Genomic DNA, 25,550 nt, shown 5'->3' with positions numbered 1-25,550 from the left:
TACATTTGATAGTCATTTAGTTCTAAAAACGATGTTTTGTATCAAAAACAGAATTTTCAGTTTCTATGTCAAAATGCCGTTTTAAAATATAAAAAATTGTGTTTGGTGAACCTACTTCAGGAATGATTACTCTAGTTATTCACTTCTTTTTTTTTAACGAAACTGAAATGACAAAGCCAAAACATTCCATCAGTTTGTGTTTCTAACATTTTTTTCCCCTTTTCGTTCTAAGAAAACAAAAAGAAAAACAGAAAAACACCAAGTTGACACCAAACACTTTATTCCATTTTTTTGTTCTCATAGAGCGAAAAACATAAAATACGTTTTTCTAGATGACTGCCAAGGGTAGCCTATGTTTTTTAGTAACTCATGTTTCATAAATGATATATTTGAGGAACAGCTAGCCAATTTGAGAATTTTAATTTCTCCTTCATTCTGAGAATCTCCATCCTTCTTACGGACACTCTTGCCCGAAAGGCACTGTCTCAACTGTGTAGGACTAATTGATCAATTTTCACTCCATGGCTGAAAGATCTTTGTAACCTTTCTTCTACGAATTCCCCAATCCCATGAATGAATAATGGTCTTTCTTTTTTCTGAAATGTTTTAAGTACCTTGTGAACAATTCAATTAGAAAACAAATAGAATAGAAGAAATGAGTGCAAACAAAGAAATTAGTGCCCATGTTCTGCAAATGGACACCAAACCTTTACCAGAAACTCAACTGGCCTTTACGAGGCTTGGACCTCATTAAGACTAGCTATATCCCAGAATCTGTCCATAAACTCCATATCAAAACAAATCACAGTTTATCACTATCGTTGACTGAAGTAACGGAAAGCAAACCTAACCTGCTACAACTGTTGAAACAGTTATGATTGTACATGGCTAATCCAAACAATGTGTCATTCTAGAGAGAATCCCAGAGATTATTCAGCTAAAGGGACCTAACCAGTCGGCTTCCAGAGAGAATATGCCTAATCCGCAGAGAGAATATGTCTAATCATTGTTAACTCCATATTGCTGTTAAGATTGTACATGGCTAACTCCATATGCTGCTGTATGTTGCATCTTTTACGAACATGCCAATCTTATAAGTGGAGTTTCCACTACGAACATGCAAGCACATGACTTCAAAGTATGATGCTGCTGTATGGAGTTTCCACTATGAACATGCCAATCTTAACAGTATCCAATCTCAGACTCAAAAAACCTAGGAGAAACAAAAACAATATGGTAGGTTTAATGAGTGGGTGGATCCTGCAGAGCCAAGTTTTCAGTTGAAAACAAAAAGGCATTCGGCAATTACCGTCACTTGAAACATACAATGAAACAGATCATCCCCTGAGCCCCTACAACTAATCCTTGACAAAGCTCATCTGCATGCAGAGCCAGATCAAACACCATAGCTTCATCCGTCTCCATCCTAACTTGCTATTCATATCATCTGCTGATGAAGCTCAGCTGCCTGCTGAGCCAGCTCCACCACCATAGCTTCATCAAAAAACTTATTTATGCTAACATCTTCACTCATTCCCTGTCACATACAAGGTCAAACCAACATAAGTTGTTAGCAGGTACAACACTAAAAAAAGCACTCCAGTTTTACAAGAATGTTACCTTCCGACGTCTTGTCTTCACCATGAATTCTCGTGCAAGGTGCTGAATTGGTGCAGGTTCAAGGGGCCGCAGGACTATGCTTTTGTCAAGGGGATCCCCAGGAACTATAGCCCAATGGTCAAATGCAGAGAGGGAAAATGCTTGTCCTTGAGTATGGTACCTCAAGTCTGTCTCAAACCCAAATGATTCTATCACCGGTAAAAATGCCTGCAGTTCACATTAAAAGAAAGTCACAATGACATAAACTAGCACATAGATTTGCCAAAAGAAAATACACAGGGGATCCACATAGAAATACCACCAAATACAACAAGAATTGTTTCAAGGCCAAACCTTGACGATGTAAGCAGGAGTTCCTGGTTGAGGAACGTCAGCCGTAACATGTCCACGCCTACGAGATAACACTGTGTAGATTGCAGATACACAGTCTATTGGGGTTTGGATCTGACAAAGCAGGAAAAATAATTGATAAAAGCCACCACAAACAGAATTAAAATTTTTTAGGTAATTAAATATATTTTGCATTTCTATACTTTAATATTTATGGTATATCTCAATAGTAGCCATTATTAACCTCTACATAGTATACAGGTTCCATGAGCCTTGGAGTTGCCATGAGGAATGCTGAATAAGCCACCCGTCGAGCAGTTGGAATGATCTGACCAGTGCCCCGATGCAAAGGCTCAGGAGCAATCCTTGCATCAACAATCTTGAATTTTACATTTCTAATGGGCTCATCGCAAAGTGGCCCTTCTCGAGCACCCCACTGGAACCTGGACAATACAGCAACACGTATAAGAAAAATCAAAGCAGCAGGAAAATGATACAGAAAGGGAAAAGTAAGGGATCAATCATTTAACCCTTGAACAATGGAATCCTTGACGGCATTTAGCAAATTTTTGTCAACTTCACTTGGAAGAGTATCATCTAATAAAATGTTAGGTCCCTGCACAAATTTTAAGTCATATCATGAAGAGTAGTTAGTAAGCGCACACAGGATATGTACCCCTTGTGTATATTTGCAAATAAGCATCATGTCACATAAAATTTGGAACTAGCCTGATTTATTTCCTTTCAAACTGGAAGGGATTCAGAGTCTACAAATTAGGGACAGGACTGCAGATTTCTTAAGAGGGAGAGGATAACGAGAACACAAGATAATTAAGAACTTGGATTCATCACCAAACAAAATAACCAAATTGAAAATGATTGAAATTATGGATGAGGGTTTCTTTTTTCTTTTTCTTTTTTTTTTTTATGGGGGTGGTGGGGGGTGATGAGCAGATCCTTGAAACTAAAACTAACCATACAGCAGCCATGCTACATAGAATTCATATTCATATTACCTGCTTATCAGGCCCAAATGCCCAAATAGACCGTGCTGCTAGCAGATCCCAATCATATTTTGTTTGGAAGAAATCACCAAGTTTCTTTTTAGGCCAATCAATGCTTACAACACCATTTTCAATATCCTCTGCAAGTCCCTTTTCCAGGGGCTCTGCAATCTAAAATACGAAAAATATTAAAAGGTCACCCAATTTAAGTATATTGTCATGATCCAGTGTCAGAAGTAACCAGAAATATTGACTTCCCTACCATGGTTATTTTGTTCTTTTTGTTTGGTGTTTCAGCAAAACATTTCATTGATGAAGACTCCACCACTGTCTCACAGAACGAAACAACAGGATCTGCAACCTATATCAGACCCAAGAACACGTTAGACATCTGGTGCTGAAGGGCACATAGAACAGAAAGATGTTTAACAAGAAAGTTCCTATGCAATTTTTCCAAGAGAAGTTGAAGGAAAACAAGAGTGAGAACATAACAATACCTTAACTTCTACTTCAGAATATAGCTCCCTAAGGTCCTTCATTATAGAGTCCAAATATAACTCTCCAGTACCCAAAATGGTATGTTCACCAGACTCCTCAACCTTCGTAATTGCCAAAGGATAACTCTTACTGATCTTCCTAAGACCTTCCACCATCTTGGGTAACTCACTTGGATTCAAAGGTTCAGTTGCCGTCTTGACAACAGGGAGAGTATTGAACTTTAGAGGCCGGAATATGTACACATCCTCATCATAGTCCACATTGCAAAGTGTAGCAGTCTTCATAATTGAAGCATCCACACCTTCAATGAGAACCCAAGATCCAGGAGGAGCCTTGCTTATGGGTATCCTGTAACGAGATTGATAAACCCATAACTTTGTTACTTCTTTTATAGTCATGTCCTCTTCATCATCTGGTGAGTAACCTTCACCTAATACACGTACAGTCTGTCCAGTCTGTATCTCACCACTGTAGACTCTACCAAAAGCATCAAATACACTGCAATCAGACTTAGGATAAAGTTTTGTGACATTGATCATAAGAGGACCATAAGGTTCACAGTTTTCCATGGCCTCGTAAACCGACGAGTCTTTGGGTCCTGTATATATATGTTCCACCTTCTTAGCAGCAGCATCCTTGGCTGATGGGATGTGATTAACTAGCATATCTGTAAACCCTGTTGCAGTTCCAAAAACTGAGCTACAAGCCAACCTTAGCAAGGGTCTAACATTCAACTGGTAGGCTGCATTACTAAGTGTGACACCAAGTTCAGCAAGAGTTGACTCCACACTCTTCTTATGTTCTCCAATTACTTGGCTATAGATTTTATAGAGTGGCTCCAGGATAAACTGCACAAATGATCTTTCCCCCCCACTAGCAGGGGGCTTCCTCCTGAAAACCCTAGCATCAGGATGATAGTACATGTCTCCCCAAAGGCGGCTAGCAAATTTAGAAGCATCGAATGGGATCCCATGAAGCTTAGAATAAAGTTTAGCAAATGATTGCAAAGTGAAGGACCAACCAGCACTTGAACTTGCAAAGCAAACATTCCCGGCAGCTGGATCAATGGTTTGTACACCTCCTGCAGTAGAAGAGACGGCAGATATGTGGTTGTTGATGACTTCTATTGTATGCCTTATCTTATGGTAAGCATCCTTTGGGGGCAATTTTAATTCTGTAATCAACCTGTCAACCTTATTGATCACAACTACAATTGGAAGTCGTTCTTGAATTGCATGGCGTATGGCCCTCTCTGTGTTTACCTGCAACGAAATAAGCATAAACATACTGAACTTAATAACTTTACTGCAACAAAATACTGCGGTAAGAAAACACTATTGGTTTATATGCATTCGAGAGATAATATCTTTTCAAAGAACAGTAAGCTGAGAGTCACGCACCATTACTCCTTCAGCAGCATCTACAATCAATACAGCACCATCAGCAAGTCTAAGAGCAGCAGTCATTTCATCAGAGAAATTGACATGGCCAGGAGTGTCCATAATATTACATAAGTAGGATTTTGCATTGCTATCCTCAAGCACAAGAGACATGGGCACTGCCTTGATTGAGATCCTCCTCTCTTGCTCATCTATCCTCGTGTCAGTGTATCTCATGTGCTTCTCGCTATTTGGATCAAATGTTGCGATGTGATGGGTTTGCTCGATCAGCATGTCCATGAAAACTGTTTTACCATGCTGGAGGTGCCCGACAAGGGCAACATTCCTAACCAGCAAGGGGTTTGACATAAGACCCAGAAGGAATTTTGTATCTACATAGGTAGAAGAATCCTTCACACCCAACTCAAATTTAATATTCTTGACAGGCTTTATAATTGGTTGTTCAAGGGGCTGCTCATCTTCATCCATCACAAGGGCCTCAACATCGTCACCAAATACCTCTTCTGCTGTAGGGTAATACTTCTTGTCTTCAGCAAGCACAACCTGGTTATCCATGTCAACATCATTAGTAGATTGTATCCATCCAGCTGAAGCAGCAGCTGTGTTCTCATCATCTGAGGTTGGTGCTTCCTCATCAGCTTTGTCAGGTAGGTCCTCATCTTCCTCACCAACATCAGAGTCTCTATCAGATTCTATATCTGGTCCAATATAGTTCCCAAACTCATCATATAAGCTGTCATCCATGTTGATTACAATCTGCAACAGAAGGCTTAATGAGTGCAAGACAAAAATAGCTAAGGAAGCCACAACGGCTACAATTATATTTAACCAGTTATGGAAAGTTTTTTTCAAGCCGAGTATGTTTTGGGGCCTGAAAAATATTTTGAAAATGGGAATCAGGGGAAGGGGACGGTGTTTGAGAATTTCTCATTTTAGTCATCCTGGTTTTGAACCAATATCCTCAGAAATCTGAGAAGCTCTCCAACGTTAACTGATTCTGGTCCACATGCTTAAAATAAAAGAAAGCACAAGGTGGCTCAGCAGCAGATAACAGTCATCCAGAAATACTTCGGTTTAATTGCCAAGCTTAAAAATTAGGGTAATTTACAGCGCCACCCCCTAGAGAATTCCACTATTAAAAAGACACCCCTGCTTAATACCAAATTACATTTACACCCCCTACCGTCAGTCTCTGTTACAGAATATACCTTAAATACTGACATCAGCTAATTCATTTTTTTCTATGTACCAAAATACCCTTATGCGCTTGATCTAGCGGAAATTGTAAATTTCTCAACGCACAAATCTCTCCCCAAATCAACCGTGTTCCATCTCGCCTTTTCGGTGGGAGATGCAATACATGCAGGCAACATATTGATCCCTGTCCATATAGGTTATAACTAAATTAACGACGATAACGACGATGTTAAGAGGCTTCAAAACCCTATTTCACATCTGTGCGAGTTCTCCGCAGCTGTCTCTTGAGCGGAGGTTCTTCAATCCTCACATTGGTTCACATCTGTGCCGTGGTAGTTCGATTTCTGGTTTCCTCTGCAAACTTTCTTTGGGGTGATGCAAGCATTGATGAATTCAAAGGATTGTCTTGCACTGCTGCCTCTGCCATAACGGTGAAAGCAGAGGAGGGAAGGGCAACAAAGGAATCAACAGAGCTGTTTTGGGTTAAGATAGTTCTAATTCTGATCCCGTGGTCTCAATTCTAATTCTTTTCATACACAATGCCTACACTCCTCTTTTAATTTTCATTTTTTTTTTTTCAATTCCTAGATAGTATGATATGTTTTATATCCTTTTGTTTCTTGTTTATTTTGAGAGGATTGGTTTCCCTTTTATTTTATTCTCTTACAGAATAGTTTTGCCATTTTTTGTTTTCCAATCCCTCTATCATGTGTATGAGTCACGAGCATGAGACAAGGTGATCAGTCAGAAACAAACCCACATGAAAATTTATCAGTTATGCTGCAATTTTCATTGTAACTGAATTGCTGCTACCTCTCCTCTGTGATCAGTTGGGGATTCTGATTTCTCAACCCGTAAGGGAATCTCCTTCCCGGAGAACCGGGCCAAGATCCGTGGTGGTTTCAATAATTGGAAACTGTTCACTGTCCGCTGCAGCGGTGGGTCTTCGACCCTAGCGACAGCCACAGACTCGGAATTTGATGCGAAGGTGTTCCGTTAGAACCTAACGAGGAGCAAGAACTATAATCACAAGGGCTTTGGCCACAAAGAAGAAACCCTCGAGCTCATGAATCGTGAGTGTACCAATATGTTCTTTACCAAGTGCTTCCATTTTTTTCTGTTATTCTTCTGTTTGTTTATTTGTTGCTCAAAATGAACGAGTATGTAATGAGTTTGTTCAGCCCTTCTTCAACATAAAAGATATCTTCTACAGATCCTCTCTCTGACACTCTTTCCTTCCGTTCACTCGTATCTTCAACATACCCATTCATATCGTGCACAGGGATAAAGAAGGGCTGATGTGTGCATAGGAAACCCTCCTCTGAAATCCATGGTGAAGGTGAGTGAACGTGATTGAAGGTTAGGGGTATTGGGGGACTTGGGTAAAATGTGATTTGGTCATGTGTTTTAGTCAAAAGGGTAAAACTGTCATTTTAAATCCTCACTGAACAGAAACTGACAGTAGGGGGTGTAAGCGTAATTTGGTATTATGAAGGATGTCTCCCTAATAGTGGCATTCTCTGGGGGTGGCGCTGTAAATTACCCTAAAAATTAAAATTAAAATAAAATGAACAATGCTAGTAATCAGTTTTCCTAAGTGATTATTGAACAATTTCATTTGAAAAAAATGTTTCTACCTCTGCATCACCTGCGTCTTTATCATGTTAGGACAAAAAAATAAATAGGAAAATTATCTTGTACCACCCCTCTTTTGAAACCTTATATGAGATACCGCCCTAAAAGTCCAAAAATATCAAACGTACCCCGTTAGTTTAGAAATGGAAATTACTCGTTTGACCCTAAAACCAAATATGAATAAAAAAGCCACTTCTCATCCCTTTCACCTCTTTTACTCTGTTTGAACCCTAGAATGAGAATACAGCCACCATTGAGGGTCGACTTTGAAAGGCCTGTCGAGGTAGGATGAGCCATTGAGGGTGAGCTTCGGAGGAGATGGAGAATTGATGCGGGATCCGGGTTCCAACAGTCGGAATCGGATCGCTTATGGGCCCAAAATCAACAAATATTTTAATTTAAACAAACCAGTGGCAGTACTGTAATTTCTGGCACAACTTAGAACCCCTTTTAGGATGAAATGGCAGAATGGGACAGATCTGGAATTAATTCCAAAGAAATCTCAATTCTGGACATTAAATTGGGGTTTATAATAAAGAGTGGCAGGTTTGTAATTAACAGAGCATGCAAGGGTCTGAATAGCGAAACATGGATTCGACACAAGTGTAATTAGAATTTATTTGGTATGGATAAACTAGGAAATAAAATAAGAATAGGGGATATTAGAGAATTAAAACAAATATAAGGGTAATATAGGAAATCAAGATAAGAGGGAATAAACATCACAAACTCACGACTAGTTCATCTTCTTCCTAGGGCCAAAACAGGGGCGGAAAGGTGGGTCAGCTTCAAATCGATAGAAGTTCCTCAGCAGGTCTCGGTTTGCTCTGAAACTTCAAGTGTGGATTCCCAAGGAGGTGCTCTAACAAACCCACAAAACTAACCTTGGGATTTACAGGTTGGAAGGCTGCGGGAAGAACCTGAAATAGGACCTGGCGGCAGCCTGAGGTTCAGTCCAGAAACCAGTCTTGTAACCCACCGCAGAGGAGGACTTTGGAGGTGATCCTCTAGGGTCTGATCGCCTTCAAGGTAGGAGCCTTCGACCAAAATTTCAGAGTCAACTGGTACAAAACAAGGATGCAACAAGCTCTTGTTCTGTGTTAGGCATCACCGCCCAGCAGAGATGGTGTCTTGTAACCAGTAACAGGGAATACGGAAACAGGGAAAGAAGAAGAGAGGAGAGGGGAAGGAAACCAGAATAATAAAAGGAAGAAGAGAAGGGAAAGAGAGAGAAGAGAAGAAATTGAAAAATTTTAGAGGAAGAAGAAGGGGGAATCGGCAGCCATGGTTGTCATACCAAAACTCTTAATCAAATTTCTATTCTTCAAAATCCAAAACTAAACTTCTCCATCATTTACATATCCAATATAAAGGAAAAATCAAACAATTAATGGCAACTACTGAAAAGGAAACTATTCTAAAATTAGAAGCTAGCTAAATTCAAAGGAAATTGTTTCTAAAACAAAAGAAAATCAAATCAAAGGTATATTTTTTTTCCTAAGCCCATCGTGCAACTGCATCAAGAATGTTCTCATGATCTCCCCTATTACTCTTTCTTCTTGTTTTGCACTCATCCCATCAGATTCCAGATACCAACAACATCAAATACAGAAAAGAGAACACCATGAATTGAATAGAAAAAATGGATTTAACGAAATGAAGATCAAAACAGGAGATGGAAAGATACCCAATTTCCTTGCTGGTCTATATGTGAACAACTCTGAACGAAAGAAGAAAGAGGAATAGGAGAGATCAAGAGAACGTTGGGTGAAGAAGAGTGCCAAAGCTTCGATTTTTTCTCACCTCGACCTGTTTTCCCCAAATAGCTTCGATTTGATGTATCTTCTGGTTCTCTGTATATCAAATTTGTATTGTATTGATTTATTTGAAACAAAGTCAAAATGAGAATCAGATATAATTTTATAATCACATGGGATATAAAAAATGCAAATTAAGGAAGGGGAGCCGTAAGAAGAGGGAGAAGGAAGGATTTTTTTTTTTTGTACAAAAGAAGGAAACTTGTGGGCTATGATGAAACACGAATTAGGGAGAGAAAGAGATCGAAGACTGCAAAACTATACCTTCCCTTCCCACTACCATTATTACATCATGCGAGGATTTGGGCAGTCAAGATTCTAGTGCGACAGCCTTTAGATGATCAGTGAGATGAACCAGACAGAGGCAGAGAAGGAGAACTCAGGCATGGCTGCTCTGGCTATGGATAGTGCAGCGGTTACGAATCTGCGTTATGTGTTCCACCGATTCCAACAAATAGCCGAGAGACAGAGGTGGAAGGCCGATCAGTCTAAAGGGGTGGTTTATTACATAATAGGGTAAACTTGTCATTTAAAAAATACCAACAGTGACACATCATCACTTAACGCTTGTGAGCTAGCGGAATGGACTTAAGAGTCATTATTTTTTTAAAATAGGGTATACACTAAATATTTTTGGAATTTTTGGGTGGTATCTCATATAAGGTTTCAAAAGAGGAGTGGTACAAGATAATTTTCCAAATAAATATAGGTGGTGATGTAGATAAGTCACTTGAGCTTATTTTATTGCAAATAAGCCTTGGATTGTGTTATGTATGTGTTGGGCCTTTGATCCCATGGGTTTTCTTTGAAATGGGTCACTTTAATGGGCCTAAAATATGAGTAGAAGATAGAAAAACGGGATTTAATTCATTAGTTTAATTAGTTGTTATTTAATTCAATAAATGCCCATTAGGCCATTGATTGATTGTAAAGTCATATATGGACTATTAGTTAGTTAGTCCTACTCCATGTTGGAGTCATAAAGTCAAGTCCTAGTCCTATTTTGAATTCCTAGCTGTAATAGGAGTGCCTAGTCCTCTTTGGAAACTAGCTCCTAGTCTTAGTATGATTGTAAACTTCCCCTCTATAAATAGAGAGGCATATGTACCACTATGAAACAAATTTGAATGAAAGAAAATTTGCAACTAAATGCTTAGAACAGCTGAGATAGTTGTGGGTGAGAAGCCCAGGCTAAGATAGCCACCTCCTCCCCCACTTTCCCTTGTTTCTTCTTTGTTTAATCCTTTTATTTCCATTCTTAATTGCTGTTGTTTATGTTTACTGCTGCTGTGAGTATTAAAAAAGTTCAGATCTCTAAGCATTAAAAACCAGATTCGATCAGCCAAAGAGTTCCTGTTCTTGAAGCCAATCAACCCTCATTGCTGCCCAAGTCTGAGATATGGTCTGCATATCCTTTTGGGGACTGGTTCTACACTTTGAGAAGATCAATCAATCCTCTCTTGAAGACCATTTGAAGTCGACCAGCTATTGTTCTGAAGAATCTTAAAGTTTTCTCTCTCCTATGTCAGAAAATCAAGAAATCTTGTAACTTCACAACCAACCGTCAAAATCCTCTCAACTTTGGGGGTTTTTGTACCCTCCCTAGGGACTATCTACACCCAAGAGTGCAGCTCAATCGGACTCCTACAGACCTGGCCGCACCTCTCTCTCTCAACTCTATAGCAAGTCTTTCTCTCTCCTATCGGGTTGGGTTTTGGACTGGTTTTGCTCCTATATGGATATTGTATCCTTGGGGGTTTATCTGATGGTCTTATTTCTTTGTTTCCTGATCCTATTTGTATTGTTTGGGGTTATAAACTGTTGGGGTAGTTTCTTGTAATCTACTCCTGCATTAGGTGGGGTCAGGAAAAGAACAAAAACATAATCAAGGAGGTTGTATAGGTAATTATAAAATAATCAAAATTAACCGATAATAGTTGTATATAAGGCATCATAAATATCTAATGCATAGAACTAATTGGGTAAATAAAATTTTGCAAACAAGAGTAGAAATTAAATTGGCTCCTGTGACTGGAGAACATCTCAACCAGTCAACAAGTGAGTGGTAGAAATACCATGCTACCAAGTGCATGTTGAGTACATTTGAAAGTTGTTTGAAATTGTAACTGCTAACTCAACAAATAACACCAACAACCCAGACCCTCTTAGGTTAACACCCATGTAGCTCTCATCGTTCGTACACCATAAGCCTTTACCCTAAATCAATACAAACTTGGTAGTAACTAAGAGAATTCCCCTAATAGGCTTCTACACACAAGTAAGAGGAACTCTAACATGGTACATTAAAATAAAGATTTACAACTACTAGTCTGGAAAGGGGAAAGAAATAGATAACGGAAAGATACTCTCTCTCTAACAATCTTAGGCACCTCAGTTAAGGCTCTTCAAGCTCAAAGGTTCTTGGCTGTTATGCTCTCCTTGAAATGCAATTCGGTATTTATGTAACTATACAAGAAATCAGTGGAACAATAAAAAAAAAACTCTTTTACTCCTTCCATCAGCCATAGACTTTCAAAACAGCATTGGTTAAAAAATCAACGTTTTCACCTTGTCATAATTTTCCAACTAACTAAAAATGGCATTTCAACCTTGTCATTTGTCATAGTCTCATAAGTATTAGAATATAGACAGCAAATTCCACATTGCAAGCATGCAGAATCCTAAAACTCTTGTCATCCAAGTGGCTTCATAAACCCCCCCCCCCCATGTTGAAAAAGCTAATCCATCAGAGAGTAAAATCAGTAGTGTTATGAAGTATTTATTTGGGGATTTTTAGTGATGAACTTATATCTCAACAAAAATACTCGCTAATGAAGAATGACAACAACAACAACAACTTAGCATTTTCCCAACTGTATGGGGTCGGTTACATAGATCCATAAAAAATAAATAAAATAAATAAACAAAAAAAAAAACCACAAGAACATCCCATCTACAATCATTAGGAAACATAGATCTTTGCCCTCCAAACAACTCTGTTTGCGGTCAAACTAGAGTCAAGACTTAAACACTGCATGTTTCTTACAACATCCTCTATGGTCATTTTAGACCTACCTCTACCTCTTTTTGCTCATTCCAGCTAGATTTGGTCACTCCTCACCGGGGCTTCCCTAGGTCTCTGCGGGACATGTCCATACCACCTTAAACGACACTCTCGAAGGTTGTCTTGAATCGGGGCTACTCCCAAATCATCTCTAACCTGATCATTCCTCATCCTATCTCTCCTAGTTTTTCCACACATCCATCTCAACATCCTCATCTCTGCTATGCTCAGCTTATCAATGCTAAACCTCTTGACTGCCCCAACATTCTCCACCGTCCTGTAGAATTTTCCTGTAAGCTTTAAAGGAATATGTCAACCACACAACACCCCAGATGACCTCCCCTCTCCACAACTCCCTAAGCCAATGAAAATACCGTAAAACCTACAAATGAAATGACTCGCCAAGAGAGGAACAAAGAGAAACCTGGAGAAAGAGAGAAGTAAATATACAAAGATGTATCACAAGGTCGGATTACTTTACTCCACAACCAAAAATGCGATAGAAGAGAACCATACCTTGTTTACAAAAAATGCTCTAAGATCTTAGCTTGTCTCCTAAAAGTAGGAAAGACAGAAATAGAGGAGTTCCTCGGTTGGCAAGTTGTTAAAACTGATAGGCAATATTAGACAGAAATAGAGCAGACCCTCTCCACCAGAGGCAGAGCTCTTAACACTGATAGGCAATAAAACAGGCTAGTTTTATACCCTCTGGTAGTTTTGGACAGGCTATCATCTATTGTTCCACCAAAAAAGAACAAAATCATTTCTATTCTCACAGCATGGAATCAAAAAAGAACAAAATCATTTCTATTCTCACAGCAAGGTAAGAATATTTTTTGGCCAACCAAGGTAAGAAATCGAAGAGAAATCCAGCAAAAAAAAACCCTAAGCTAAGAGAGGAGAGAGATGAGAGATACAGCAGGTAGTTGCGACTGTGAGCAGCGACAATGTCGGCAGCCAAAAACCTCCCTTTCTCGTCTCAAATCGCAAAGAGTATTATTGCACTGGAAGTTCATGCCACTAACCACGATATCCATTTTCCTTGGCAAAACTATTTGGAAAACCAAAATGCAAAGGTGCCATTTGATAACACTTCTATTCCTAGAGAATGTTCTTTTCACAGAAGTGTTCTTTTTCGATTCCATGCCGCGAGAACAGTCTGGTGGAATAGAAATAGTGTTTGGTAAAATTGTTCCAGAAGTGTCTTTAGAACAAGAAAAGAATAGAAACAGTGTTTGCACACACTATACAAAAACAGTTCTTAGCACTACAACCAATCCTACGGACATGCCATTATGGTCACACTTAACCCAAATTAATATGAACCAGTGTTAGGCTTTTGTGATGGTTTGTGAGAGTGTGTACAAGAATCTGTTATGAGAGTGTGCACAAGAATCTGCACAATGGCATATGAACTTTCAATTCGATACAGTTTTTAGTCGGTTCGGAACTGTCATGTGACTTTCGTGGCTTCAGGCTAGGTTTTGACATTACTTTAGAGGAGAGATATAGAGAGGAGAGGTACAGACATGTACTACCAGCATCATTTACCCTAAAAACGTTCTGTGAGGTTTAGGTGCCTTTTGGTTACTCTTCGAAAGAACGACAACCCTCTCCAACTTTGGTCGTTTGTCTATTTCGTAAACTCTGTCTTCTTCCCAGTTGCTCTGTTGTGGAAATCGATCACAGGTGAGTGTTCGACTCTCTCACTCTCTCTGTGTTCTTCTTTTTTTTTTTTTTTTTTTTTTTTTTTTTTTTTTTTTACTGATACAGACCTTTCCGCCTTCCCCCATGCCCCATCGCAGGGAAACCTAACAAGGTTGAGACACTACCTCCTCCATCATAGGCTTCTCCTTCTTCTTCTTCTTCTACGAAGTAGATCCACCAAAAGCCCCGTGCAGTGTTTCCTCTCTCTAATCTAGACTGCGAAATCATGGGGGAAATCGTGGTTGATTTCTGAAATAATTTTGATAAATGTAAGAAATAAACCCCAAGATAGCCAAAATCAACGCAACCACCTTCACCCAATCCATTTTGTCATGAAAAAATATCACATCAAAGATTGGAACAATGGGCAAAGATACTGTACTAAAGAGTGAAGACACCTCAGATATTAAACCCAGTGCACCAATAGTGAAAACTTGCCATGCGACAGCAGTCCAAACTAAGATCATCGTATAAGTTACCCTTCCAATTTGCTCCATCTCTCCCTTTAGACTCCACCATTCCCCACTAGCGAAAAGGCCCACAAAGCAAAGACATATTGCAGCTATTGCTGGTTATATTTGCATCTCCAATATCACAGAAAATGTTTTCTTTTTCAGAAATTTCTCAAATGAAAGTTGGGTAATTGAAAGTAATAGGGAGAACAGGGCAGATGCACCTAAGGTGCATAAAAATCCGGTTGGATATTGTACCTTTGTAACTCCTGTGGTTCCATTGGACTCAGAATGGAGAGCAAGAAGTGAGGCAGAGATGGTGAGAAGGACTACTGAATGAACTTAAGGGAGTTGATGAAATAGGAGAATAGTGCATTAAAAGCTAATTGGGTTGCATAAACAAGAGAATATGAAGAGACAGAGAGATAGAACAACCCATATCCATACATCAAGTTATCACCAGCACTTAATATACCAGGGTGATGATGGAGGCTGACCTCTTGTTGGAAGTATTGGTATGGGTTGGGATGGAAGGTTTATAGTAGAAGTAAATTAGAAGGGAGAGGACAAATGGAAAGCCTGCAGTTAAAAAAATTGTTTGCATCCTTACTGTTTCCACCTTTGCTATAATAGAGTCTCCGTAGAATAGTTGCAATGGATTGGCTTGAGAGAACAAAGAATATGTTAAGTGTCATTAAGAGCCACCACTTACATCCATTACATCTAAACCATAGTTACAGATTATCCAGGAAAAAGATGGGTTATATGAAGAAAAAAATGTTTGAGAAGAAGATTAGTGAGAGGTGGCTACTGCGCGAAGCCTGGGAGGTGCATTGGGTGGTGAGGCAGCGAACCTTGAGGAGAAGGCAAGCAAGTGGTGACAAGCAGCGAATTCAGTGGGTAAGATCAGGGTCGACTTTTACATATCTAAACATAGTCGAAGAAGAAGGGATGTACCTACCTGAAGGGAAGATCAGGGTCGACTGTTGAACGTCACCTTCTTCTCGTCGTCGTCCAGCGATCGCCAAGCAGCGATTTCAGAGTGCTTCAGGGGTAGAATGGGAGTACCGAAAAGAGATCGCCAAGGAGAAGCAGCGATTTCAGAGGTAGTTCCAGCGACGAAGGTTTTCACAGGTAGCTCCAGCAACGAAGATCTTCTGCAACGAGGGTGTTCACAGGTAGCTCCAGCAACGAAGTCTGATTTCAGAGGGCAAGAGCGGCTTCCTGGAGTGAGAAGCGTCGCCTTCTTCTTGTCGCCCAGCAGGTTTTCACAAGCAGCGACGTCGAGTTCGTCGTCCAGTAGCTCCCTCTCTTTAGGTAACAGCAGAGGTCACAAGCAGCGGCGCCCTCGGTGGTTGTGTGATGTTAGGTTTTGTGGGGAAATATCGGATTTTTTTTGGAGCACTTTTAACTTTTATTTCCCCAAAGACCATCTGAGAACCCCAATTCTAAAATGATATTTCGGACCGATTCATTTCTTCGACACAAAAATGAAAGAAAAATTACCAAACGCTCTTTTTCCATTTGTATTCTAAAATGAAATCTAAAACAGAAATGATTATCTCCGATAAGTAACCAAACGGGGTTTTTTTTTTTTTTATTAACAACAAATCTTTTGACTTGCACGTGTAAGGCACGTGGAAGATGAATTCCCCAATTTGTCACAATTTGAACATCCAACGGTCATTAATTTGCCCTCTCTGGGTAACCATAGGCTAGAGGGGCTCGGGTCGAGAGAACTTTCCTTCACCGCCACTGAAGGAAAAATAGTTTCTCCAATTTATTTTTTGATTTAATTCACCAATTCATTATTATCGCAATATACGGAACCGGCGGTGAAACGGCAGGTTTGAAGAGACGAGAGAGGGAGAGGGATGGATTCACATTCACTGATACCAAAAAACGAGAGAATGGATTCACGGGAGAGGGATCCACCGGCGGTGACGACGACTACGAAACATCAACCTTACTTGAGTAGCCTAGTTGTGCGACCCACCGATAGCGGCGGTGGAGGTGGAGGAGGTAGCGACTACGAGTCTGGAGAAGTTCGCCGTGATTTTCGTTCCGATCGATTCCCTGAATCAGGTTTCATTTTAATTTCTAGTATTGCTCGTATTTGAATCAATTATCTCTGAATCATAGAAACATGCCAATTTTTTTAATCATGCATATCGAAATCCTTGATAGAAGCACATGTTGACATGTCGGTATTCCTCCGAAACCCTAGAAAAACAGGCGTCAGTAAGACTGTGATCATATTGTTTTCGCTTTTTGAATTATTGTGTCAATATTAATGACCACATATTATGTTTAAAGATAAAATGGAAACAAAATTTTGAACTCCGAGTTTCAGTTTTTTATGTTTAATGCAGTTAATTGACTTGTCTTGAAACGTATTTATGGATCCAATTGGAGATTGCACTTCGAACATGTCATGGATATGGAATTGAGCTCCCTGTCCGGCTGCGTAGCATGCGCTAGTGCCTACCTGTGTGTCTATCTCTCTCCTCCCACAATAGGGAGTAGACATATCATTTTATAGGAGGGAGGAGAGATAGACACAGGGAGGCGCTAGCATATGCTACACAGATGGGCAGCGGTCTTTCTCTCCATGGGTCCATTTATCATTCTGTGTAGTTATCTTTGGTGGGCATTTTGTTGTATATATTGGTAGCAGATGCATTTGCATGTTTTTGGTCCTTTTTTATCCATAAGTGCAGATTGCTGTAATTTAGTGCAGATAAGTATAATTTCTGGATATTTGTGGCATTCAGAATATTTCTAGGGTTCCCAGGGGTTATAATCTGGAGGCATCGATGGCTTTACTGCGGTACTGTCTTTCTCATATATGGTGTGGGATTTATTTTTGTAAACACATTAAGTACTTTGTCGTAAATTAAGTTCAAGGAAAAGGCTGGGCATGCCAGCAGATTACCTAGGAATAAGGCATGCTAGCGAATATTAGTCGTCCGATGAAACAACTTGAATCTTTGCCCTTTGATGAATTAGGATAGGATATGTATCTAACTTTCATAGTATAAAATATATTCGTACGAAATACTTAATGCAAATTATAGCCCTAACATAGCAGCCTGCAGTGCTCTTCCCAATACTGAACTGGGTTGTCAACGTCGTTAAGGAGTTCGATTCAGCTGCAATTGTTGCTGCTTCCGTTGCACTACCAACTGCAATCTCCAACAGGACTAGATCTGCATCTGGTTGTTGGTTAATGACGATGGTGGTGATGGGGATGTAGCTGATGTGGACGAAGGTGGATGATCCGGGGTTTTAAAGAAACCTCCAGTTCCATTACCAGTTGCATTTCTTCTTCGTTCTTTACCTTCTGCAACTGCTTGGGTGGGATTAGTGAGGCGGATCTGTGAGAGAACTGCTAAGTGACCAGAAATCATGGCTATAGAAGCATCAATTTCCAAGAGAGAGAGAGAGAGTATGCCAAATTTGCTGCGATTTATAGGACGATAATGCTGAGATTTCACTTAGAATTTATAGTTTTATTTTTTGAGAGAATCTGAACTGAAATTAAAACAGGAAAGATTTTTTTTTTTTTCTTTCCTTGAGAAAAAAAGAAATGGAAATCAATATTTAGAAATCCTGAGAACTTGCAAAGGACGATTTCAAGGTTATATATATGTCGACCTTTGGTTATTAATAAAAATCCATTTTAGTCGAGTATGAATGAAACGGAAAGGATTTTTAATATACTATGTCAAATCAAATGAGAATGTGATTTATCTTCGAGGTGTGAATTGGTTCTAATGACAACTTAGTTTTGGAGATTTTTACTTGGGTTTTGTTCGAGTAGGATTCGTTGTGATTTTTGTCAGGGAGGGGGAGAGATGCAAGCGGTGAATTGCAATAAAGAGAGAGAGAGAGAGAGAGAGAGGAGATGCAATGGTGCTGGGTCCATTGGCAGTGGAGGTAGCAGGCCGAGGTTGCAGGAAAGGGGGTGGGACGGTGGTTGTAGTCTGCACCGAGTTGAAGAAGATGATGTGGGGGCAGCGGGATTGCCGGGAAGATAAGGTCCGTAATTTAATTGTACTGTATATGTGAGATTATTTTCTTTCTCTTAATGTATTTAGGAATAAAGTAATAAGTGAATCCGATGGTTTAAATCAACTTGATGGAATCCAACAATCAAACAACGCTAGCATATTTTATTCTTGGGTAACCAGCTAGCATGCCCAACCCTCGCCCGTAAGTTTATTTGTGGATTTATAGATGCTTCCCTATCATTTATTCTATATTTTGGGTTGTTTAAATGCTATGAACTTTAAAAAGAGAAAGAAGGCTCGATTTTTTTTCTTTACTATACTACATACCTGATCCCACATTAGTACGATACAATTAACATACAAAATAAAAATCAAATTCCCAAAAATAAAATATCAGTCCACATCCAATGGTGGTGGTCATACTCCCACAGGTCGCACAAAAAAACTTCGGCCAAAAGTTCAAATTTATGCCAAGCCTTCCACTTTCCCATTTATCTCTACACTTGCCTGTGGAAAGATGTTAATTACATATTCTGATGCTCCATACCATCAGAAGGGCATAATCTTTAGAGCAGTCAATATTTTCTTGCTTTGAATACAGAATGTTAAAATATTTTACTTTTCAGGGAGGAGTGCCAGACTGGATTTTTTCCCAATCCAGATGTGTTGGTCTTGGCGCTTCACAGTCCATTTTTTCTGATAGAGAGAGAGAGAGAGAGAGAGAGCATTCTAAGATTCTATTTATAAAGCAAAATGGTAATCTTTTTAATCTGAAGGTGAAACAACCATTGATATGCTTCTGCAACAAGAAAGATGGACCTTGACCAATATTGAAGGTAAGTGTCTATGAAAATATAATGGCTGCTAGGCTCCAAGAGTGCACCCAAAACTGCTTGTTTAGTACACCTTCTCCAAGAAGGTTTGTGCAGATCAGTTTATGAAGTTCTGGTTTTCCACATGCTGCTGTTACCCAGAGCTTTCTGGACTGGTATTGAAGTTTCTACCTATTGTAAGTGTAAAATGGTTCCCAGTATTTGTTCCTCGCCACCTTTCTCTGTTTTTCTCTGCCATACCTCTGCTATATAGGGTCATAATTAGAAAAGCTTTCTTTAAAATCATGCGTATACTTCTATAGGATCATGTTTTTATTCCATATATCCTCTGATGAGTATATGTTGTTACGTTATATGGTACTTGTTATGAAAGGCGTTTTCCACACCATTTGTTGCATGTTGAGTATGTGGGTCTACTACCACTAACTATGGAGGATTCAAATTGAGAAAGAACTTTGCTGTTGTGTTTACAGTTTTCAAAGTTACGTGGTCCAAGAACTTGGATATTGGGGGAAAAGCATGTTTGTATAAGTGCGGGGCTGAAAATCTGGTTTGGGAAAAAATTTGGATTTTAGAGAATGCATATATTGTTGGGATATGCTTGCCTTGGATATGAATGTTGTTTGAGCTTACGGGTGATGAGTTAAACGACATCTACATGTCAGTAAGTTTGGTGTTCAGAAGTCATGGATAGGATGTTTTGTTTGGAATGATAAAGGAAATGTCTTTGGCATGGGTTTCAATTAAAGATATCCATATCAATTTTGTGAATATATGGGAAATCTTTATGCTTTCATTAAATGGTTACCAAGGGGGAGATGGGACTCTGGTCAGATTTGTGGTCTAACTGCCAGTAGTATTGACATATTTCAAGTTATACGAATGAAGTTATAGGAATGTTATAGAGAGCACATCTAAATTGTTTTCTTTGGAGGCTGGTATTGGTGTTGCTAGATGAGATTGTGGTTGGCATTGGATTTTGGGAGTTGGGTTTTCTGAACCCTTTGATTGCTTCAGATGTTAGAATTTCATGTAGTTGAAAGTCCATTTAGCTAATACCTGGTTAAAATTTGTGGAGTTGGTGAAAGTTTTTGTGAGGCCTGGTGATTTGGTTGGGATCTATTGTATTTACTATCATTTTGGATGGTTAACTGGAGCTTAACATGGAATACTACTTTCTTGGAGTTGTTTAAGTGGAGTTAATTAAGTGGTTAGATGGTTGATCTATAGGATTTACTGTCATTTTGGATGGTTAACTGGAGCTTAACATGAAGGAGTACTACTTTCTTGGAGTTATTTGAGTGGTTAGATGGTTTCAGCAGATATATCATTCAGCATTCACTGCATGATTTCTGTCACTATTTCCAGTTATACGGGTTGTTGAGTTATTATCAACACTCTGGCTGCTATTGTATGAATTAATTTGGAGGTTGCTGAATGATAGATGGAGCAGTGTTTTGAAAGATGTTGGTTGAAGGCATTCTTCTGATGGCTTGGTTTTTCCTTGGATCATGGTGTACAGTAAACTTTGGATGGAATTGTCTTTGAAGTTGTTACTAGGTAGTCTACATTTTGCCTTCCAGGTTGTCTAATGGACTTCTTCTTACAAGATGTTGAGATGGTTTCTGAAAGAACAGGCTGATTGTTGTCAGTGAATTGTTGAATCAGGTAGCTATCTCTGGTTGCTACTTGCCATTTGGTGATTGCTTTTCGTATGGGTGCTCTTGTTGGTTTCCTGGTTTGACAGGCATTTACTTTTCCTGAATGAGGTACTCCAAACTAAATATTTTTTGGATCATTTTATTGGACATATTTCCTCACACACTTTTAGATATCGGTATCTATTTTTCCTCAAATTTGGATGAAACATGGTCTTTTACCTGAACATGAGGGGTCTGATTAAGTTATTGGTTGCTTCAGATTCATGATTTTGGCTTAATATTTGCAGATAATAGGCCCTAAAACTTCTTTATCATGTAATGGTACATCAATAGAAGATACAGATCATTCACGTAGTTATGTTCAGCTTGTTCTATAATTGGGGATTGTGGCCTTCTATTACCATGGTGGGTTTTGCTTCTAACTACGGTCATTACTAATACATCAGTTTAGTTGCCTCTGGATTGAACGACTGGCTGGTATCTTGTGAGAATGTTACAATCTTCTGCACTAATATCTTTTTTTGTTCTACTCATAACTCTATATGGAGAGAGGCCATGGATACAGGTAGCTGTCGTTGCAAAGCTACTTGGTCATTGGAATTTTGTGGGTCGACAATCTTGGGCTTACAATAGAGTTCCTCTCTAATTTCACTGGGCTCATAATTGCTTAACTTTTGACCTCCCTGGTCTCCTTTTCAGGATATGGGGTGCGTGCAGGTTCTGGTTCTCCTTTGCGCCACAGAAAGTTTGATCGTCACTATGGTTCTGATTTTGATCGTCCAGCTGGGTTGCAACGAGGTCGTGGATTTAGGGGGGGAAGGGGTAATGGCAGATTTCGAGATTATTCACCTCCTTATGGCCGAGGAAGGAGCAGTGGCAGGTCCTATGCGAGAGGTTTCGATGAAGCTGGATTTGGTCCTCCCCCCTTCAGAGGTGAAGGCATGAACAGAAATAACCCAAATGTGTCTCCAAGAGAAGGAGATTGGATCTGCCCAGATCCCTCGTAAGTTTGATTCACATTGATCTCCTTTAAATATTTTTATTAGCTTACGTTTTCTGTTGGTTATTGTCATCATCACCACCATCATTGCTTATTTATAGTTGTACAAGGGTGCTTGTGGATCTTCATTGTTCGTATTACTCAAGGATGTCATTGGCAAATGGAAAGAATGCTCCTCTAGAACCCAAGACCTCTAGATTTGTATTGGGGAATTTTTTTTTTTTTTCCCCTGGGATGGAGGTGGTATGGTTTTGATTATGGGTCTTTGTGTGGGTGGTTTATTTTTGTGGTTTCCCTTTCCTGCAATCCTACCGCAGTTACAGAGAAATGCTCTTCGAATACCATGTCTGATCTCTGCTTTCAAATGCCTTTGTGCCCTTGCTCATTGTAACATATGCCTGCCAAAGCCCACCTGCTCTCAAGTTGTATTTAAGCTTGTCTTCCTGTCAGTATCCCTGATATGGACATAGTTTTTGTTGTGTTTTTGTATATCAAATCATGTGTTGGTGTTCGTGTTATTTACTTCATTAGTCTTGCTTTGTCTTATCTTTTGTTTCCATTTTCAGTTGTGGGAACCTGAACTTTGCACGGCGGGAATACTGCAACAACTGCAACAGACTTCGTTTTGGACCTGGTAGTAGTCCAAGAAGGAATTATCAGGGTCCAGTGCCACAGGCTCCCCCACCACGCTTCTCTGGTCCACCAATGAATCGCTCTCCTAGGAGTATGAATGGCTATAGGTCCCCACCACGTGAGTGGGTCAGAGATCGTCCTAGGATGTTTGGTGCTGATCTGCCTCACCTCAGGCATGGAGGAAGGTTTCCAGATAATCAGATGCAGAGAGAGAGGATAGATTATCATGAGGAGGAAGACTACAGGGCAAGGGACAAGTTTGATGGGCCTCTGCCTCTTGAATGGGGCCCTAGAGACCGCGGAAGGGAGAATTTTTTTCATGAAAGGAGAGGGTATGAGGGGAGGAATGATCGACATCCACTGTCTCCACCTCCGCCTCCATCTCATCGTGGCCGGTGGGGTCGTGATTTGAGAGAGAGAAGCCGATCACCAATTAGGGGTGGACCTCCACCAAGGGATTTTAGCAGGGATCCATATATGGACAGAGGACTGGATGGTCGACAAGATATGATTAGAGAGCGAATGAGTGAGCCGTACTAGCTTTGGTTCAGCAACTGGAGGTATGCCGGTGGGAAGAAAAGGTTCTAGTTCAAAGTTAAAATTGCTGGTGTTTTCCTTTCAAGAAGTTGTTCTGGACTCTTAAAGAGTATATAGATCAAAGCTTGATAAATTAGAAGATGGGAGTATAGATTTATCGTTTTTGTTGCAATCTGGTTTTTCGACGGTGGTATTCCAATGTGCTCTGTTATTTATTTTCAAGGCATATCGATAGGTACATTTTTTCTTCTGCTCATGATTCATTCTATATGTTTTTAGATTTTACAAGAGCCTGTTTCTACTCATGTTATGAGGAAGCCTTGGGGATCTTTAAATCTGTGTTTTAAGAATGTGGAGATTCTTATCGCAACCCCTAAGAAGATGATTTATTGATCAAAGCGTGTGTGGTGGGAAATGGTGTGACAAACATGAGAAGCTCAAGTGACCACTTTAGAGGAGAATGTGCATGAAATGTTAGGATTGTGTGAGTAATATAGATGGGCTTCAAGACATGATGCAGTCTCATGTAATGGGAGGTGGAGGTGAGACATCTGCACAGGTTCAGCAAGCAGTCAGTTTCAAAAGATATATTGAAAGTGAGTATATCCTGTGTCGTTAAGAGTAACTGAAATGTCCTCCCTGGAAGTGAAACGGATTTAAGGAGTAAGAGCTAAATTAGAGAGGGCCATTATGCTCCTCAATGTTTAAGAGTTTGGGGTATCAAATTTTGGAGTTCTTATTTTTCAAATGAAAGAACAGGATGAAAGTGCAAGTTCTGCGTTTATTTTAAAAATGGGAAAAGGTTCTTTGATCTGCCATGGCAGGGTATGCTAGCACTTTTGTGTTTCTCTCTCCTCACATGAAATGATTTTGCTGCCCTCTCATATATGATATCTGTTCATTTTGATGCACTTCATTGGTGCATTCCCCTATACCTCTTGTGCAGACTACACTATAAAATAAAAAAATAAATTAAAAAAATAAAAAATTAATTGAAAATAGTGGTTAGTTTCTTCTGATATTTCTTTGTAAGCAGTTCTCGACAGTGACGGTGAGTGGAGAATCTCAGAGAATCTCTTGGCAGTGGGTTTTTCTATCTTGGGATGGTATAGGGAGGGCATTATCGACTTTGAACAGTTGTTAGTAAAACAATGACCCTAGATGGGTGGGTGAGGATGAACCTTACTCTGTTGGAATTTATATATACTCTTTCCAGGCCCTCAAAATAGCTGGCCGTGGGGTCCTTTTTTTTTTTTTTTTTTTTGAGTTTATTATTTTTTTTTTTTTTTTTTTTTTTGGTAACAGTTTTGTTGAGGAATTTAGTGGGCTTTATATCTACAAGATGAATTATTAGGGCAAATGCCAACTAATACGAAAATAAACAAAGATGGACCCGCACAATGCACAAAGATTTAATGAGGTTCACACACCGATATGGTGTTCTATGTTCTTGGGCAAAGAAGAAGATGTTTCACTATGTAGAAGAGAGATCACACTCAAGCAACGTCGAGAATCCTTGCTCTGAAATCCTAATTCGAAAAACTCCCAAATTATAATGACTTGCTCAACAAGACAATTGTGCATTATATATTTCTCTAAGTCGTGAGTCGATCCATCGGGTCGTGGCAGATCAAGTCAAACCATTCCGCTAGGTTACGCCCCCGCACCCCATACGAGATCAGTGCTGGGCTTCGGACATCCGCCCAACCCCTCTGCTTCCATCACAAATCTTAGAAAAACTTCTCATTTAGATCGTCACCAAAATATGTCGGAGCGAATCATTCTTCAAAACGGGTCAAGAATTTGAGACAAACTTAACATGAATGGGAAATACTTTGATGCTCAAATGTTTTGTCTTTGTTGATTAGACATCCTAATGTGTTACATATAGCCTATTAGCTTTAGATTGAAATTAATTCATATATTTTTTATATCTAGCCAAAGGAATGGAATCATGGATTTCATTAGAAAATTCAAGCCCCTAATGGACAGGCACCCAGTTTTGCAATGTCGCAATCAAATGGAGGATGAAGTTTTGTGATTAGATAAATTTTAAGGTCCCTATTAACATGTTCATTTTCAGCTCAAGAGAAGCTTGTCAAGTGCCAAAACAAAGCATCGAAGGATTTAAGAATATCAAGAGGGTGCA

The 25,550-nt window shown here is 39.5% G+C and overlaps 2 protein-coding genes and 1 pseudogene across 5 annotated transcripts; 1 reads left to right on the top strand and 2 right to left on the bottom strand.

Annotated features, from left to right (window-relative positions):
• Window positions 1-763: 763 nt before the first annotated feature.
• LOC122076223 (110 kDa U5 small nuclear ribonucleoprotein component CLO) lies at window positions 764-16,144 on the bottom strand. 4 transcript variants are annotated; one of them, XR_006139467.1, is made up of 11 exons: window positions 15,686-16,144; window positions 4,853-5,608; window positions 3,452-4,714; window positions 3,217-3,315; window positions 2,967-3,125; window positions 2,481-2,566; window positions 2,195-2,393; window positions 1,954-2,064; window positions 1,621-1,827; window positions 1,310-1,537; window positions 764-1,213 (listed from the first exon to the last, which is right to left on the bottom strand). XR_006139467.1 is itself a non-coding variant. In XM_042641551.1 (10 exons), exons 2-10 carry the CDS (start codon window positions 5,594-5,596, stop codon window positions 1,439-1,441), a joined length of 2,967 nt encoding a protein of 988 aa, XP_042497485.1. In that variant the 5' UTR covers window positions 5,597-5,608; window positions 15,682-16,144; the 3' UTR covers window positions 764-1,438. The 4 variants fall into 4 exon arrangements, 2 of the variants coding, with proteins under 2 accessions (XP_042497485.1, XP_042497484.1); XR_006139468.1 differs by having other exon boundaries at window positions 1,316-1,537; XM_042641551.1 differs by having other exon boundaries at window positions 764-1,537; window positions 15,682-16,144.
• Window positions 12,239-15,673, bottom strand: LOC122076224 (annotated as a pseudogene).
• A 374-nt stretch (window positions 16,145-16,518) lies between the features above and the next one.
• On the top strand, window positions 16,519-23,657 carry LOC122076766 (RNA-binding motif protein, X chromosome-like). The gene is made up of 3 exons (XM_042642293.1): window positions 16,519-16,809; window positions 21,931-22,234; window positions 22,798-23,657. The coding sequence occupies exons 1-3, from the start codon at window positions 16,599-16,601 to the stop codon at window positions 23,402-23,404; spliced, it is 1,122 nt and encodes a 373-aa protein (XP_042498227.1). The 5' UTR covers window positions 16,519-16,598; the 3' UTR covers window positions 23,405-23,657.
• Window positions 23,658-25,550: the final 1,893 nt, after the last annotated feature.

The sequence above is a fragment of the Macadamia integrifolia genome, chromosome 4 (assembly GCF_013358625.1).
Source record: "Macadamia integrifolia cultivar HAES 741 chromosome 4, SCU_Mint_v3, whole genome shotgun sequence".
NCBI lineage: Eukaryota > Viridiplantae > Streptophyta > Magnoliopsida > Proteales > Proteaceae > Macadamia > Macadamia integrifolia.
The sequence above is the reverse complement of the archived record's forward strand: the minus strand, read 5'-3'. Positions and strand labels throughout refer to the sequence as shown.